Below are 18,115 nucleotides of genomic sequence, written 5' to 3'. Positions count from 1 at the left end.
GGAGCCTGATTATATAAACCTACACAATCTGAGTACCAAGGACTGCCGTACTAACGGACAGAACGTTAACAGTTGGATTCGTTTTTCACAGACATGTTTGACGGGAAAATACAAAGACTCGAAATGAATTATCCAAGAAAATGTACACGCAACAATGGAGATCGGTGAGGTATGAAGGGTTTATTTAAGGCACGAGACTGAAAAATGTCTTGCGTGTTTTACCACCATTTCATAAACATTGAATCTGTGCATCTCGATGGGAATACGATAACATGTTTCTGCTTGACAAATTGATTGGAAATGAAATTCGAAGCAAAATTATTTACAAGCACTTGCTCATGATTCCGGCTGGATATAGCGTTCACTTGTTCCTAATCTAAAGGTAACCCTGTTTCTGTACGTATTTGGAGAATAGAATGGGGCAAATCAAGAAAGGGCTATATATAGTCCTGTGCTGGTGTTGCTGATACCCACATAATGGAAGCTGGACTTACGGTGCTGAGCTCGATATAACTGAATCGGGTGCATTCATGTGTAAATATCAATTCATTTTCCATTCGAGTATTTGCCCGTGAGAGTGGCCTCCCCTTGAGTAGTTTATTATGGCTGGCTGTCACCGGGCCAATCGCCCCATCGTTTTTGTGTTTCACTGCAGTGAAATGTATAACCAAGTAGAGGTGCATTTTCAGAACCCGTTGTCTGAAACAAGGTCAAGGTGTGGCTTTCTACCTTACAGACTCGCCGATGATAAAAGAGATAGAGAAATTGTATGCACTTTTCCTAAAGTGGATTTGTGTTGAAATGATTGATTGCAAAAATCGAGGACGTAATGGCTTTGCTTTGTGAAAAAAGGTGTCTAGTGGCATAGGTTTTTCCGTTTAAATGCTAGTAAACAGAGTGATCTGGTATTTAGTATTTTGAATTCACATGAAGACATCTTTACACTGTACAGTTAAGATTGGTAACTACTTATTGTATGTATATGTTATTGTACTACCCACCTGACATGAAAATGTAATGCGCTTACCTCTTAATTGCTGGGGTATACGAGGTGCAAAACCGGCCTTGTAGGGAATTTATACATTTACCCGAGCTTAGGACCTACCGCTTGTGGGGCCTTGGTGATACTAAGCAGTCGACGACGCTCGTGCGCAGTCTATAAATCTATGCGTCGAAACAAACATTCGTATACCAGCCGTCAACCAATAAGGACGTTCCAGGACAATAATCGCAAGGCCAATTTCCAGAACGACATCCAACACAAACCACAAAAGAAATAAGAAACCATATAAATTACGAAAATAGGGTGGAATCATGCAAAGTGAAACAATCACCAGTTTTCAATGATGTTGGAAAGACGTAAGGTATGTTCTTGGGAACTGAGCGAAATTAGTATTCAAATCGTCCACCATGCTAGAATGCGTCTTCCAGGAGAATGGTGTACATATCTATACGTCATATGGGGGAAAAGTTTGTCAGTAACCTGTTCCGCCATCATAGGTGAAAAAGTTCTAATTAATAAAAATAAAAAAAAATAAAAACTTATTCTGAATGGAAGGTCTTGTTCGTCTTAATTTTCATTGGGTGGCCCGCCTCCACTGGTCTTGGACAGAAGTTCCGCTGCATGGTATGCCCGTTTCGCCGTTCTTAAATGAAATTCTTTGGCAATCACTTACCCCTAATGTGCAGTATACCTCACATTTTGTTAGTATGCATAGTTACACGTCTAACGTCGGTGGTTTAAGCCGGTTTTATCCAGCAATAAACCTGAGCGTCGTTGAAGTTATATATAGCAACATTCTCGAGAGCCGAAACACTGGTTCAAGCCTACGCAGGTCGTGTTGTTTTAAACCTTACAATTGGCAGTCCCTTTACAATTTTGATCTCCCCTCAGAATTGACCAGTGGTCGGTCCGATATCAGTTTTGTTTGACTGACTGATGCATGCACTTATGTCTGGTGTCTTTGACATAGGTTCCATTGATGAAGCACTTTAAATATGGGGGCACTGGGGATTGCTGTGCAATTAGTCACTGTCGTGATATGATTGAATTTAGTGTTGAGAGGGGCGTATAATTAAAAGTAAAGGAAAGAAGTAATCATTTCGGAATTTTAATAAATCTGAAATGAATATTATAATTTTTTTGTGAAGAATTAGATATTTATTTCATGCAGTTTATCACCCTGGTACATAATACCCTAAAATCTATATACTACAGCGAACCATAGTTTCCTGCCTAGATCCTGGAAGCCCAGTTCGTATAATAACACTGGATATAATGGAAACAATGGGAGGTTCAATACAAATGAACCACATTCTCTTTATCTTTAGTTAGTTAGCCAGATTATCTGAGAAGGGAACTATATCTGGACAAGCTTTAGTCGTGATGATATGGAAACTGATGATTGACAAGTTTGAATGCAGATTTCGAGATCTGTTCAAACGGATTCACACGTATGCCATGTCATGACACGTGGTTAGCAGCCTAGCTGTATTCATTATACCTTATACATATTTATACAATCGTATTATCGAAGAATTTTTAGCAACATCAGCAGCTGGAAAATCCTCAACTTTTCTGATTACGAGATAAATATACTACCTCCACCCATGGAAAAATGTCGAGCCGAGTTCCTGTTCATTCCATTGTAGCATCGATAGCAGCTACAAGCTGTCTTTTTTTTTTGACTAGAGCGAACCGTCCCCGCCAACCACCCGAACCAACCAACAACTCACAACCGGAACCCTTTTCTTTTCAGCAACCTTCATTTCACTCTACGCGTACGCTGAAAGAAAAGTCTGGGTCAACTGATTCGAAAATCTGAGTTATACAATTTAGCTAATTCAACTCAGAAAACTCAGTCATATGACCAGATCAGCTGAGTCATGAAAGACTTTTCCCACTAACAAGTCAACAATATAACTAGATGAGTTTCATGACTCAGCTGCTCTGGTCAGTTGAATATGCTCAGCTGCATAACTCAGATTTTTTGAGTCAGTTGACGAAAAACTTTTCTCTCAGTGTATATTTTAATCAGTATAATGTATGCTCTCGACGTCTTGATCAACATCATAAATATCATGCATATCATGCCTAAGTATACCATGTTTTAAAATGAACACTGTTATTAAATCTGTTCAGAAAAAGTGATCTAGTATAAATAACAATAATAATAACATAAAGAACCCCTGTGTGTACACTTGTGTATTACAGAAAAGGTTCTGGGCTTCTGGCATATAAAATCTCCACAACGTATGCAAACGAAATACTAGTATTTAGTTGGCAAGTCTTTGGGTCGTACACCAGGTACCCTGGCGAAGGATGGTGGTTTCCCCCACCCATAAACCTGAACACCGTCATTTAAGTGAAGGATTTTTGACAACGGCGTTAATTAAACACCAGTCAAATAGATAAGTCAATATGGAGTTCCGATTGAAAGTCATTTAGATCGTAGACAAGGGTGCTTGACTTAGTACCTCTTGTACTGCACGCTTACAGGTACAAACTTCAGCCTAAGAGTCACCGGATCTCAGAAAAAGTCAATTTTGAAACCTTCGAAATGCTAAGCTTTGCGGCTGCAGCGACCTAAGAAACCTTCGGTCTGGATCCAGAGCTCAGGGTTATTTTACTGCCACTTGGAAAGATCCTTCGGTCTGGATCCAGAGCTCAGGGTTATTTTACTGCCACTTGGAAAGATCCTTCGGTCTGGATCCAGAGCTCAGGGTTATTTTACTGCCACTTGGAAAGATCCAGTGAAGGAATCTGATCACAACTCACTCGATCATTAGCCCTGAAAAGAAAGAAGTGATTCTAATAAATAACTTTTCGTTGACTCAAAACAACGCTAACACTAACAATTAATACACTATATATACATTGCTATGGTTGCAACCATTACACTGCGGGACGCTTAGCTGCAAGGGTGAGATGCATCTACTGCAAAAAATCCATGCACAACTACTAGTCTAAGGTGTCTGTGCATAACCTCCTCCCAATGCTGATATTGAAAAATGATCCTACAAATCGTATCATGCTTCAGTTTCTAGTCAACAGCTAAACTAATTGACCAACGAAGATACAGAATTGGCAATAACTGCTCCCATGCTATCGGACACACAACACAATAATTTTTTCAATCCCCACTATGCCATTTTTGAACATATATGTGTTTTGCATGAATGCGTGGGACACCCTGGATATTGCGTGAATACTTCATGGATACTGCATACGCACAGATAGTTTAAATGTGGTTTTTTTTTATTATTATTGTTATTTTGGTACAGAGCGTTTTGGTTTACATCATAGTATATGATAACTGCCCGCAGAAAGTGCTTGGTTTGATTCAAAATCAGGAGTACCACTCTCTAAAACTGCCATTAACGAATGGTACACATTATTGTGGCAAAATGAACATCCAAATAACTATGTGCTCCAGGAGTACTGGTACACAAATTAACACGCTTAATTTCTGTATCACATAAACAGAAACATGTGTATCTCCGTACCATTTAATTCAAACTCATGCCATTGTACATGTGCATATCTATACACAATCGTTTCAGAGATTATAAAAGCGATTTTCAAGCTAAAATTAATTATTTCATTCCTTCATTGCATGTCTATTATACTCCGCACTGTTATTATATATATATATATATATATATATATATATATATATATATATATATATATATATATATATGTGTGTGTGTGTGTGTGTGTGTGTGACTTACCCGGACGAGGTCGGTATTAAGAAGGCCCTGGGCTGAATTTGTGTGACCCCCGCAACGTTATCACACATTAACCTTGACATGGTCACCTTCCGGATTTCGGCTAGCTGAGCTGCAAACATAACATCACTACAATGATTCACGATAAATGACATAGGTTGGGTGATTGATTGTTGTTTATCACTGTACTCGAGAATTTATGGTTTATGGGCGGGGAAATCGGTGTCAAAGACACGTCACAGACAAACCGTGTAGGTGATATACAGACATGAAAGTCAGTTTCATCTCACAATGGACGGTAAGCAATATGATATTAGGCTATATATACTGAAGTATACAGCATCATCAATCATACAAAATTGAATTCTTTTTTTTTTTTTTTGGAACTTTTAATTGACCTTTTAATTTAATTTGTACGTTGTGAATTGTGTCATTATTCTCGGTCGTTAACTGTCCTGCGCACGTGTTGCCTGGACATAAAACAACTCACCGGGTGAGAAGCCATGCTCCTGATTTTCATACCAAAATCTGTCGCCAACTCGAAGTTTCTCGTACTGCAGTGCCATAAGTTCTGCGAACAAAGGTCCTATGACGCCTCCCCCAACGGGCGTCTCCGAGATGCCACCAGTAAACACGTCTACGTCACCGGGAGAACTTGAAAGAAAATTCGAGCCGTGAGTGAATCACATGTATTCAATATTTATCTATTTGACTGCTGTTTTACGTGGTGTTCAAGAATATTTTCCCATGAGTAACCATGGGGACGCGTACGTGCAGCATTTCACAATCTGTGGCATCTTGTATTCACCCGTGTCTTGGTCTATATAATTTCATGAGATAAGCAATGCAGCTATATTTTTTATTTATCAGTCCCCTATCGGTACTAGACGGAACCATATAGGTTTACTCCTCGTCAGTCAGCCAAGTACGATTCCGTCCTTTTATTAAAACAGTTTGTTGTATTAAATTGAAACGTGATACACGGTTTCAACATGACTATTTGCAGTTCAAGCTCAACTTTTCAGTCCATTTCGTGCATTGTCGACCAATTTTGGACTTTGGCAGTTTTATCTGTGGTCTTTATGTCTGTTGTATAAATAAATCTTAGGAATTGAACTTTGTGGACTTCCTTTGGGAACAGACATCTGGACAAGTACCAGTATTTCGGGACATTTTTCAAAACGGTTTAGCGTATTAAATTGAAATTTGGTACATGATTTCAACATGACGAGATACAGATCAAGTTCGAATTGTTTGTTTCGTCCATTTTCTACAAAAGCATTTTTATGAACATTTTCCCAGAACAGTTCAAAATCTGTCCAAGATATGGAGTGTATGACAAGTTACATACATAAATGTATTTTGCGCTGTTCTGTTCATTTTCAACGAAATCATGGCAGTTTTGTCCCGTTATGGAATTATGGCCGTTTGGTTCTGTGGTGCCTATTTTTCTGACGGCCTACATCTGCATACAGAGGACATGTATTGTTAAAGTAATGCTTCCAGAATATTTATTTATTTGTTTATTTATTTATTTGATCGGTGTTTGACGCTGTAAGCTAGAGAGAGAAAACACATTCTACCGGACTCACCTGTAGATTTCCCGGAGTTTGCGCACCACTTCAAAAGGTATGTCCGGGAAGCCATTGGTTGAGTTTGTTGTGAAGGTAGAGGCACTTGACAGACCCATTAGTGTCCTGTAGGCGTTGTAAGACGGGACGCCATGATCTCGACCTCGCGCAACGTTCCGCGCCACTAGATCTTCGCCGTTACCGTGTGCTGTTTCAAACAGATGATTGCGAACGTCAGGAATTATGTGACGATCACACATCTCGGCAGGGTCTGTCACCACTCCTCTCTGGAAGCCGTTTTCATACATGAGATAGTTACTGGGTCGCCAGAAGACGTTCTTCAGCAAGAGCACATCGCTGGAGGAGGTGTACTGTTCCGTCCGGACCGAGAGAACGCTTCGCAATAGGCTGTGTCCGAAGCGGTGAGCAGCCACGACCATGACATTAGACAGGGTAGGGTTGACCGAAGAATCGTAGCCCGTGAAATACCCACTAGTGAGGGGGGATATCTTATACTTGTTCATACGTTCAGGGCCCACTGTCAGCCGCAGAAACTCGTTGTACGTAATGTGTTGCTTAATAGCGATAACTAATTTCCTGGTCTCGTAGAATATCGCGTCGTTTCTGGCCTTTTTGTTGGACATGGAGGCGAACCTGGGAAATTTGGCAAGCTGTCTGGCTATACGGTTATGTTCTCTTTGCCAGACGGTGGTCACTGCAGTCAGACCCGTCACCTCGCCCACTCTCTCGTCACCTAAAACAAAGAAATAGGATTCCGTTAATTATCGTTTTTCTTTGTCGAGAATATTTCATGGACGGTCATTTTTATGAGTTGAAGAAACAACCAAACAGTCAAGTGGAAACGACCGCCCATCCCTTAGGACCCAAAAAGCCTTTTTGCATCATCAATGTGGGCGCTGGATTCAATCACGATTTACCACATTGGGCATGTAAGCATGTCATCTGAAGCGAGATCAACAAGTAAGACAACTAAGCCAGCAAAGGCCTTGAGTTATTTTGCAATAAGTACATCACCCAGTACTTTGGATTTCAACGAAGAAAAATTATTCCGTTTTGACGAAAAGGTAGAAGAAAAATAACATCAGTTGGATGACCAACTTTATACTTTAGATGATGAAGAAAAACGCATTTTTTAATGAACAAACTATATGTATACCCTGTTCACCCTTCATATATATGTGACTCATGATCAAATCGTATTCGCTTACCAGCATTCAGAAAGTTAAAACCTTTTTCAGATGCTTTCCTGTTAGGATGCATTTGAAGAGGCAACTGATCTGGTTCCGAAGACTCCAGTTGTCCTGAAAATAATCGGTTTAGGTGTTCAGGAAATGTTACAATAAACCGTGAATGTGGTTATTTGACAAGAGGCCGAATTTCACCGTTTGCGTGTGACCTGTTGCCAACTATCACAATGTCGTCGCTGCTCTGCTTTGCACTCTGTGCTGTAATTTTTCGTATTGATTAGTAGCACATCACAACATTTATTTATTTATTTATTTATTTGATTAGTGTTTTAAGCCGTACTTAAGAATATTTCACTTATTCGGCGGCGGTGGGAGGGAGGTAACCGGAGACATCACAATAATATGTTTATGCGTTAACGTATTTTCCGGCTTAACGCTAGTTCGAGTCTGCTCTTCAAAGGTGTTATATGTATTATGAAGACACCATGAAGGATTCTGCCATGAAAACAATGAAGTGACTATCTTTATTACGCATAACTCATACATTCGTTTTAACCAGATGTGCATATAGCTGACAATTTGTCATTAGAGAAGACTGCCAAACAATAATATATCACGCACGACACAGGAAGTTTTCTCATGGTACATTTGTTTAGTTTATAAATTTTATAAAATAAGATATGTACAAGTATAATGTGCATCTACCAGTCAATACCTTCCTCTCCGCGTAGTTCTGTCAGCACCTCTTCTGTGTGGCCATACATGTTACTAGCGTCGATGAAAGAAGACACCATGTTCAACTGTTCTCGTTCACCTATAAACATAAAACACATATCTGTAATTACTCTACCTCATACAGTGATTCGTGGTTTCCATTGGTCAATAGACAGTCACATGATACTCCACAAAACCTTTATGCAACGACAACCGGCTCAAGCAAAGCATCGTTGATCTCACAAAACTTTACAACCATATATATATACACGCATTTTACCGACTTAAGTAAGTTCGAACGAGGAATTTCTATCAGCGTAACATCAATCTCTCACTTTCTTTCTGCGAATAGGGTACATTACTTTTGCAGAGACGGTACCTAAGGCATCTCCACAGGAACTTCTGTTATAATGAAATTGTGTATTTCAACTTCGTTTCTTTCCAGTTATTACTGGTCGTTCAGCTTTGCCATGAACAGCTAAAACATATTGTAAGTATTGTACATGTAAGTATTACGTCTGAAGTTGTTCTCCTAAAGTCGTAGATATTCAATGTCTGAGACATTTTTTATACTTCATTCTCCGACGCATTTTCACAACGTGTTTTTAAATTTTATTATTGCAAATTAAATTTCAATATTGCAAGGATCTATCGGAATGGGTGGTATAAAAAGTTGCCGAGAAGAACACAGTTCTTACCATGGAAAATCTTAGTTGAAGAATTGTCGGATTTGGCTACAGAAGTAATAACCCACCCATCTGGTTTATGGCTAATTACCTCTTTCGCAATTTAGATCAGTGACTTCTTTAGCTCGAGGCAACGGTAGACAACTCCTGCCGAATTGCTGGAAGAAATCTCCACGTGGAACTGGAATGCTTGAACACCGCCGGCTGCAACGTTAGTGGCGTAATATGTATTACTACTAAACCTCAAATAAATGTTTTAGGATATCATTGTGTCAAGTACATCACATGAAGTATCACTGAATAGAGCACAGGCCATCATGCAAAAAAGTTCGTGAGAGGCCAGTATTTCATAGCGCTAGCCGTTTATAAAAGCAGAATAAGGTATAAAGACACCCTTTAATGTCGATGTTCAGCAACAGAATAAAATTCCAGTCGGAATTAAGCCTTTCATGAGATTATGAAACTCAGTTTCAACCTACGTTGCCAACGCATCTGAGCAGCAGTCCAAAATCGATCCAAAAGTTCCTGTAAATCCAAGAGAACACACGATTACTACAAACCATACAAGCTGGAATCAAAACCAGAGTTATACAATACAACCCGTAACCCGAGCGGGAAATAGCGGGAAACAAATGGAACAACAGACTGGCTGGTCAGGATTACGCACTAAATTCAATAAACATTACTATATACATTCGCTGAATATCACAAGTAAATGAAACAAATGTGCACCTACAGTACATAACTTGCGGTACAGCGACTTGGACACACTCACCTCTCTCAAAAGCCGTGTCGGTGACGTCATGTGCCGTCTGCTGGCCGAAGAACACGAAAGCCATTGTAACGGCGTTCTCGGGCAGACGATTGGAGGATTCGTGGACGTTGTTACTAATAACTCGTGCGCTCGGCAGTGGCCCGCCATTTACACCCTTTGATCGGGGCATGTCCTTCCTCATTATTCCATTAATAACACCTGTATACAGACAACCATGTGTACTAGGATTTTTTAAAACTACCAACATTATGCCCCTGTCAGCGCCTTAGTAGTGTTATGCCTATCTAAAAAGGGCTCATGTTGTTGTGCTCTGCCGTTAGTTAGCTAATTCGTGCGTGCAAAATTACGTTCTGGTCGATTTTTGTCGCTGAATCTTTCTTATTTCTTTTCTGGGTATATTTCACCATATCTTCTGTTCGTCTGTTCACATTTTTCTGGAATTAGTTTTGACTTTGACATTTTCCTGGACTTCAAACAGGGTGTGGAGGTTCAACGTGCTTAATTACAGGTGACGTTTGAATTGCATAAATCGTACTGGCAATGTTTAATCATCTTAAAAACATGTATCTATTAAATCTTAAATTATCTATGCTGTATATAAAACTACATCACGGCAGAAGGATGCAATCGTATTTCCAACATAGTTTCTACAAAAGCATTATTTTGACGGCTCAGGCTGGGGTGTTTGTAACATTACTGTTTCAAACGATGGTAAAATATCTGCATCTTCAAACACCCCTGACATTTTTCAGGTATAGTCTATATATGGAAGCATTTATTTGAATGCCTCTTCACCTAACTGCTTACCTGTTTCATACTGAGCTGGCAGCTGGCGGGCCATTGGCGTGAAACCAGCTCCCCACAGAGGCTGGGCTAGGTTATTGCAGCTCCCGTCCACACGCCGGTACCTCTCCTTCACACTGCAGTCAGTGGGCTTGATGAATGGACATGTCAGTGACAGTCGTCTAGCCAGATCTGTCGACAAGATCGTGCTAATACTAGCCTGAACGTTCCTCTGCCTGTGAATTGAGAAGCTCCATGTAGCCTGTTATGATAAAGTCGAAAGCACCACAGCGAATTGTTTTCCTTTTTTTTCTTTGGTATTAACATTGCTTTCTTGAACCCAGAAACACCTCAAGGAACTTCACGTTTTCCAATATTAAACCCCTCTAACCATATTATCTTGAAATCGTAATTGAAATCAGTTTCAACACAATGCAGTCAACAGTTTTTCTCTCTAACGCTGGTATTTAATCCTCGTAACATAAAGGCAACCTTAAAATATAACAGCATTTGATTACAATTAATCCAGTGACCCAAATCTAAAATAAGTAGTGGTAGTTTTAGCTGGGAATGTAAGGTTTTCAGTGATATTTTCGCTCATGCACTTACTTCTAATTTCCCTTTCTACTTTGTCAGACAAGGGTCTACATAACTCAGATGGACGTAAGGTGGGTAAAATTACACATGTACCTGGCCACAGCTTTTATCCAGTTGATGACACGACTTGGATGCCCAAGACTCTCTGTGATGTTGTCTAGGGGGCGATTCACCGCCTCCAATATGCCGGGTTCTGCAGTTTCGAAGTCTGGTACTAACTTGTCTATACCTGGTTCATAATGACAACAAACAACAGACGTAAAATGGAGCATTTATTCAGTACAGCTTACATTAATCTGGTGGTTAGGAATTATTTATTTATTTGATTCGTGGTTTATTTATTTATTTCATTGGTGTTTTGCGCTGTGCTGAAAATTATTACGACGCCGGCCAGCATTATGGTGGGAAGAAACCGGGCAGAGCCCAAGGAAAACCTACGACCATCCAAATGTTGCTTACAGACCTTCCGACGTGTGACGTGAGAAGCCAGCATGAAAAGCTTGATCTGAACTCACATCCATCACACTGGTGAGAGGTTCATGTATAATCTTTCTGCGCGAGCACGCTAACCACTCGACCGGCCACGGCTTCCACAGTCGGGGATTAAGGCACACTACTGGGATGATGAAGGAAGTAGCCATGTCGAAGTCGTTAGTGTCGAGATTTTTATTTTATTTCTTTCTTGGGTGTGGGGTGTGGGGTGGTTGTTTAGAGTGTATACATACATGTTTGAATGATTTGTATAGATGCACTTTAGTGAAATCTGTTTTGTTCAAGGTCAGCATACTGAGGTTTGCGGGAGACTTTCTTGTTCATCAATGCTAAACAGCAAGTTAGAATTTCTGCCATTTTCTTAATATTGTCAGTGGAGTATTGGCGCGGTATGGTTGAGATAACGCCAATGTGGACTTCAGTTTTTAATGCCTCCCTTTTGAGTATATACTTCTTTGCAGACTTGCGTGTATTGCATGTGTTTGTCTGGAAGTTTCTGACGTGTAACCAAACAGATTTCATAAGCGAACAGCTTTATGTGTATCTAAATAGGCATACGTGCCAAAGCATCGTATCATCAGTTGGTAAGTGTTTACCAGGAGGTGGGTCGAAGAAAGCAATAGGTGCTTATTTTCTGATTACAAAAGTGACAGTTACGAAAGGTTTCCTTGAAGTATATATGGCATAGCATGCATTTGTCCTTTAAATCGTTGACTAGTTGTTTTGTTGTAAATTGTTCGAACGGGGAGCTGCGTCTGAAGCATTGAACTTCCCACTTGAGTGCCAACCTCTCAACTACTTTGTCCTTTTCTGTGCAACGTCACAGTTTTTTGTGTAAATATGTTCCTAAAGCAGTGGCGTTTAGGCAGGCATAGCAATGTATAAGCAGATTACACAGCTTAATACTGACTTGAATTGGCGGTAATTAAGAATGTGTCATTCAGTTTTTTTCTCCTCGTCCTTGTTTATATATGAGACGAAATTACATGAGTTCGTCTTACATCGCTATTCGATTTGCGGTTATAGGTGCCGTAAATTATCGGCACAGTGGCATAAGAATATATGTGAACCTTAAGGAAGTACCGGTACCAACCTTTGTTGAATCGATGCTTCATAAGATTCTCCTCGTTGTTGAACAGCCAAGCAGCTTTATTGATAACTTCTTCAAGACGAGATGTTGGTCTGCCATAGTACCCGGCAATCTGCTGGGAGTATCACATATAGTTGCACATCAACAGGTAGCATATGTTATAATAATCCTAATCGGCGTTTCAGGGGTCTCGGGAGTTCACGTAGATTAAGGCGAGACAGGGTGGAGGCTCTCGCAAAATTCCGCGGCTAAAAGACGTGATTTTGCTGTAGGTGTCAACGGCGCCAACAACAGGCAGATGCAAATTCACTCCAGAACCTGCCGTTAAATTAAGTCCGTTCCCTATCTTAGTTTGCGAGAGCCCCCATAAACCTTGTCTATATCTACGCGAACTTGGGAGACCTCTGCAATACCGATTAGGCTTATACCAGGTGAAGGTCAACACCAAAGGGGAACCAGCCAGTGAACTTCTATAACAGCTCATGTGTCGCTCTCAACGTTCGCTTTACATGCACTCCCATCACTAGAATAGTAGGCCCCCTAGATGTATATAGAAACAGGAAAAGTGTAACGTCTATTTTACAATATTCCAATTTTATTGAATGGCAATCTTAGTACCACTGCCATGACACAGAAAGCGCGAAACAAGCCATTCATTGAAAAAAATTATGAGCTCAGATATTGACTTCTGATCCTTTCTTACTTGGATGTGTGCGTAAAGTTCTGCATAACCACATTAAACAGCATCTTATCAGTTTCAAAAATGTCATATTCTAATTCCACATTACAGATAAAAGCCATAATCAGCGTTTAATAATTAGGCCGTGCTTTGCGTGGCTTATAGTACATAAGCTGGGAAATTAACGATAAGCAATTAGTGATGAGGTTGTCAGTGGGAGCACAAAAAATAAGTTTCATCCCCGTACTCAACCGTAACCAATAACATTAGCTTTAGAGTAATCTAACCTAGATCTTGAACCTTTTTAAGTGGATTTGTACATGGAGCTGGGAAATAAGAATCAGCCTTTTATAATCAGCATGTCTTAGTATCTTTTGGCAAAAAATCATCCTTCAACTCGACGTGACCAGCAAAGGTCACTGTTAGGGTCTATTAGGTTTATTGGGTAGTGCATGAGCTGAGAACGTAAGAATCGGTTTTAGTGATAAGGTTGTCACAAGTAACATATACAATAAGTTTCATCATCGTAATCAACCGTCACCGATAGCATTAGTTTTGAGAGTATTTTGAACCCTTTTCCACGAAAAGTTGCACCGGTGCTGTCCTTAGAAATCAGCATTTCAGAGTTTTCATAGTACCATAATTCCATCTTTGGTCCGTGTGTCAAACCTTTTGTACACGACATAACCAATAAGTCTGTGCAAGTTCTCGGTCTAGTAGGTCATACTGACTTAGAAGGCCCCAGCGAAGACCACACAAACCTCCGAATCACAAATCATAAATATTTAAATATTTTAATATTTATTGTTGTTAAACATTACAAATGCTGAATATATTAGATAAACCTATATACCTATGCATTAACATGTATGATCACGTGAACCGTGACCTGACTTACCTGGCCGACGGCTACAGTGCAGACAATGGCTACGAATAGCACCAGTTTTGTCCTGAATCAAACAGAAAGTTAACACATTTACATATATGTTCAATTTGAGATAGAAGAGCTAAGTTCAACATTTTGTTTACCCAGTTATTATAAGAACAAATGAAAACGTCTGTTCAAATTATACAGGTGAAGAGAATAAAATTTGCTTAAGTCAAAACCCGATAATGTCACTAAAAAGGCATGAAGTGGATATCATCCAACAATCAGATAATCAATTTTTTTGCCTTAAACTACGATCACATGGTGTGATTTTTGGTGCGAGCACACCGACAAGGTTTATTTCATAAGCCATGTTCAACTGATGCGATTTATTACAAGATTTATTCCATAAGCACATGTACACGGTTCTGTTTGTCACAAGATAACCATGTTCACATGTTGCGATTTATCAGATACTGCAAATCGTATGAAATAGAGTTGGTTCATATCAACTAGTCAAATTCGACGAATAGATACGACAAATCACGCCCAATGAACACGGGTACGTTTAAATACATTTTCTTATTATAAACGATATACAGATTATGTACGAGAACTGTCCTGACACATGTCCGTGAGGCTTTCGTACGTCACAGTATTTAAAATAATAATAATTATAATATAAAAAATGGAACACAGCAACATATACTTACATGCTTGTTTATGGAGGTAACAGCCAATACGATGTAGCCTATCTTAATAAATAAGATGTTGATGTCAAATTTTAAAAATATACGTTCAGTTATTTGTTTTTCATTAAAATCCAGGAATGATAATTTAACTTTTTACAGCACAGCATGGTTGCACCATGTACTCTAGACTCCACGAGCGAGCTGCCAAAGAAAGGTTCACTGTACTGAAATAAAGAAAGTGTAATAAAGATTTTGTTTACTGGCTTGTTCCTGTGTATAAAAGAAGTCAGGGTTGATTTTATCCTTCAATCAGCAGTTTCCTGGGCACTATGTGATATCTAACGTCGGCATTTCTGAGGCTGCATCAGTAGGTTATATATTTAGGATGCAAGTACAAACGCCTCCAGCGCTAAACGCAAAAAATGTCAGGATGTCTTCTTGGCCTGCTCTGGCTGTTTTCTTTTCTTTCTTTCTTTTTTTTCCCCATTTTTTAAAACATTTTTTGGGAAATTAATCCATCTTTGTATTGGCTTGTTTAAATATTGCCGTGGTGGTTTATCTTGATGAGTTTTATTTAATGTTTATCTAAGTACTCTGACTCAGTGAAGCATATTATACTAATTCTCACACGTTGGCAATGTATCTTCCAGAGAAGTGAGAACCCGTACTATGTCGTCACGGATGGTGAGATGTATATGGTTTTTAGAGCATATCATAAAAGCCTGTAGGACTTCAGAATATATATAGAATTACAACTGCTCTCAGTAAAGACTTAATTGGCATCATGCTAGCTAACGCTGCAGTAATTCTGTCTATTTTACAAATTATATAAATTTTTTACATATATATTTGCTTAGGTAATATTGGTGGTTTATATATTGTATTGTGTATTATTCTATTCATTTTATTTTTAAAAAATCAGTTAAAAGAACACAGAGATACAAGTGATGGCAAATTGATCCCATTTAAGTCTACAGGAAATTTAGTCCGTTTGCGCTATATCTTATTTCCTGTGGTTTATTATATTATTTTGAAATTAAAGGGTGCGATCATGTTTTGATGGAATTGAGGAAATGTTCGCTTATTCTCTTTATATTGGAAAACCTCACATCATCACGTGCACTGTGCATACACTCAGATGTATTCATTTGCGTCATGTGCGTTAGAATTTTTTCCTTTAACATATGTTGGTTAGGACAAAGTCGACACGAAAAACATCCAGGAAAAATTCAGTGCAAATGAAGCGTATTGCTTTAATGAAAATGAAGAAAGATGTGCCAAAACAATCAGAATATTTTCATTTGGCATATTTTTTTCTTTTTCTTAATAATCCTCTGTTTTATATGCATATTTTACACCAGATGTCGGGGATATTAAAAATGATGTCATCGATGAACATGCTGGCAACGAGAGAGAAGCTTTGCGTCCCTCAGTTCGGAATCTCTCCCCTCCCCTACCAAAGTTTCACAGCCGTATCCACTGGGGTCTTAGAAAAAACTGTGGTTTAAAGACATTTTAATGCCCCAGTAAGACAGGTCAGAAGTTTTTTTGTACTATAATATTTTAGGCCACATCCTCTACTCGATTTTAAAAAGTAAACACCAAACGTTCCATATATTTTATATATAACTCACTGCAACTCGCACCTTTGATGAACCTGTGGGGTCATTTTAGGAAAAGTAGGTATATTAGATTTCGCAGATAAAATTAGGTTCAAAGGCATTAAGGAAACACCAAACGTTTCATGTATTCTATATATAACTCACTGCAACTCGCACCTATAATGAACCCGTGGCGTCATTTTAGGAAAAGTCAGTATATTAGATTTCGCAGATAAAATTAGGTTAAAAGGCATTAAGGAAACACCAAACGTGTCATGTATTCTATATATAACTCACTGCAACTCGCACCTATAATGAACCCGTGGGGTCATTTTAGGAAAAGTCAGTATATAAGATTTTGCAGATAAAATTAGGTTCAAAGGCATTAAGGAAACACCAAGCGTGTCATGTATTCTATATATAACTCACTGCCACTGGCACCTTTGATGAACCCGTGGGGTCATTTTAGGAAAAGTATGTATATTAGATTTCGCAGATAAAATTAGGTTCAAAGGCATTAAGGAAACACCAAACGTGTCATGTATTCTATATATAACTCTCTGCAACTCGCACCTATAATGAACCCGTGGGGTCATTTTAGGAAAAGTCAGTATATAAGATTTTGCAGATAAAATTAGGTTCAAAGGCATTAAGGAAACACCAAACGTGTCATGTATTCTATATATAACTCACTGCAACTCCCACCTATAATGAAACCGTGGGGTCATTTTAGAAAAAGTCAGTATATAAGATTTCGCAAATAACATTAGGTTCAAAGGCATTCATGTAAAATACAAACAAACTAATGCACCCACAAGCAGGTAGTGCATGGCGGTAACATTCATTCCAAAGTTAGACGATGGTTGTATTGAGCAAATGAATAAATAGCTAGGCCCTATTTATTCCTCACTTGACAGCTGTTTAGCATCCACTCTGATCACACATATATACAGTGACAAATCCTAACGCATAAGGCCATGCCTCTAGAGTGTAAACTATACAGGCCTACCATTGCTGAGAACGTAAGGCGAAACTTGTGTGACGTGATGGTTTCTGAAACAGTTTTGGTTCTGTTTTGTATTGGTCACTCATAGTGACAGATAAATTTACTTCATATACATCGCATAGGATGGGATTTTACAGTAAAGCCCAACAGGTTCCTTCATCCTTATAGGTCTGTCATATATACACACTAAAACCTTGGAATACAACGGGAGACCTGTCAGACACCCAGCAGCAGGACCTTGAAGTCATTTTGTTGCCGTCAGATGTTCCTTTCCCAGCTCATCAAGATGACGTCACATAAAAGACAGTTCGACGCATTAATAGAAACTGATACATTGTATCATTGTGGACTTGGATCTGCAATCCACTTTTGACGTAACAAAGGCTCAAGGTCCTGCTTCACACTAGCGCTACCTGACCGGATTAAAAAAATATGCCACCTCACAAATCAAATGGTGTCGGTCAATTTGATGGAAACACCTATAACATGTATTTCGGGTTATGATTACTGTAATAATGCAATACATCTATTAATGTAAAGCACACCGGCATGTCTAACCATTGCTACCAACAGCCACCAAATTAAAATTATAGTGGCCTACATGTGCCTGCGATACGTGAAT

General features: G+C 39.1%; 1 protein-coding gene across 1 annotated transcript; it reads right to left on the bottom strand.

Moving 5' to 3' along the window:
* Window positions 1–3,730: 3,730 nt before the first annotated feature.
* LOC135467412 (peroxidasin-like) lies at window positions 3,731–16,555 on the bottom strand. The gene is made up of 12 exons (XM_064745186.1): window positions 16,521–16,555; window positions 14,225–14,276; window positions 12,651–12,759; window positions 11,159–11,294; window positions 10,493–10,704; window positions 9,686–9,883; window positions 8,226–8,324; window positions 7,532–7,624; window positions 6,324–7,056; window positions 5,222–5,385; window positions 4,735–4,843; window positions 3,731–3,791 (listed from the first exon to the last, which is right to left on the bottom strand). The coding sequence occupies exons 1-12, from the start codon at window positions 16,553–16,555 to the stop codon at window positions 3,731–3,733; spliced, it is 2,001 nt and encodes a 666-aa protein (XP_064601256.1).
* Window positions 16,556–18,115: the final 1,560 nt, after the last annotated feature.

Source organism: Liolophura sinensis, chromosome 6 (genome assembly GCF_032854445.1).
Source record: "Liolophura sinensis isolate JHLJ2023 chromosome 6, CUHK_Ljap_v2, whole genome shotgun sequence".
NCBI lineage: Eukaryota > Metazoa > Mollusca > Polyplacophora > Chitonida > Chitonidae > Liolophura > Liolophura sinensis.
The sequence above is the reverse complement of the archived record's forward strand: the minus strand, read 5'-3'. Positions and strand labels throughout refer to the sequence as shown.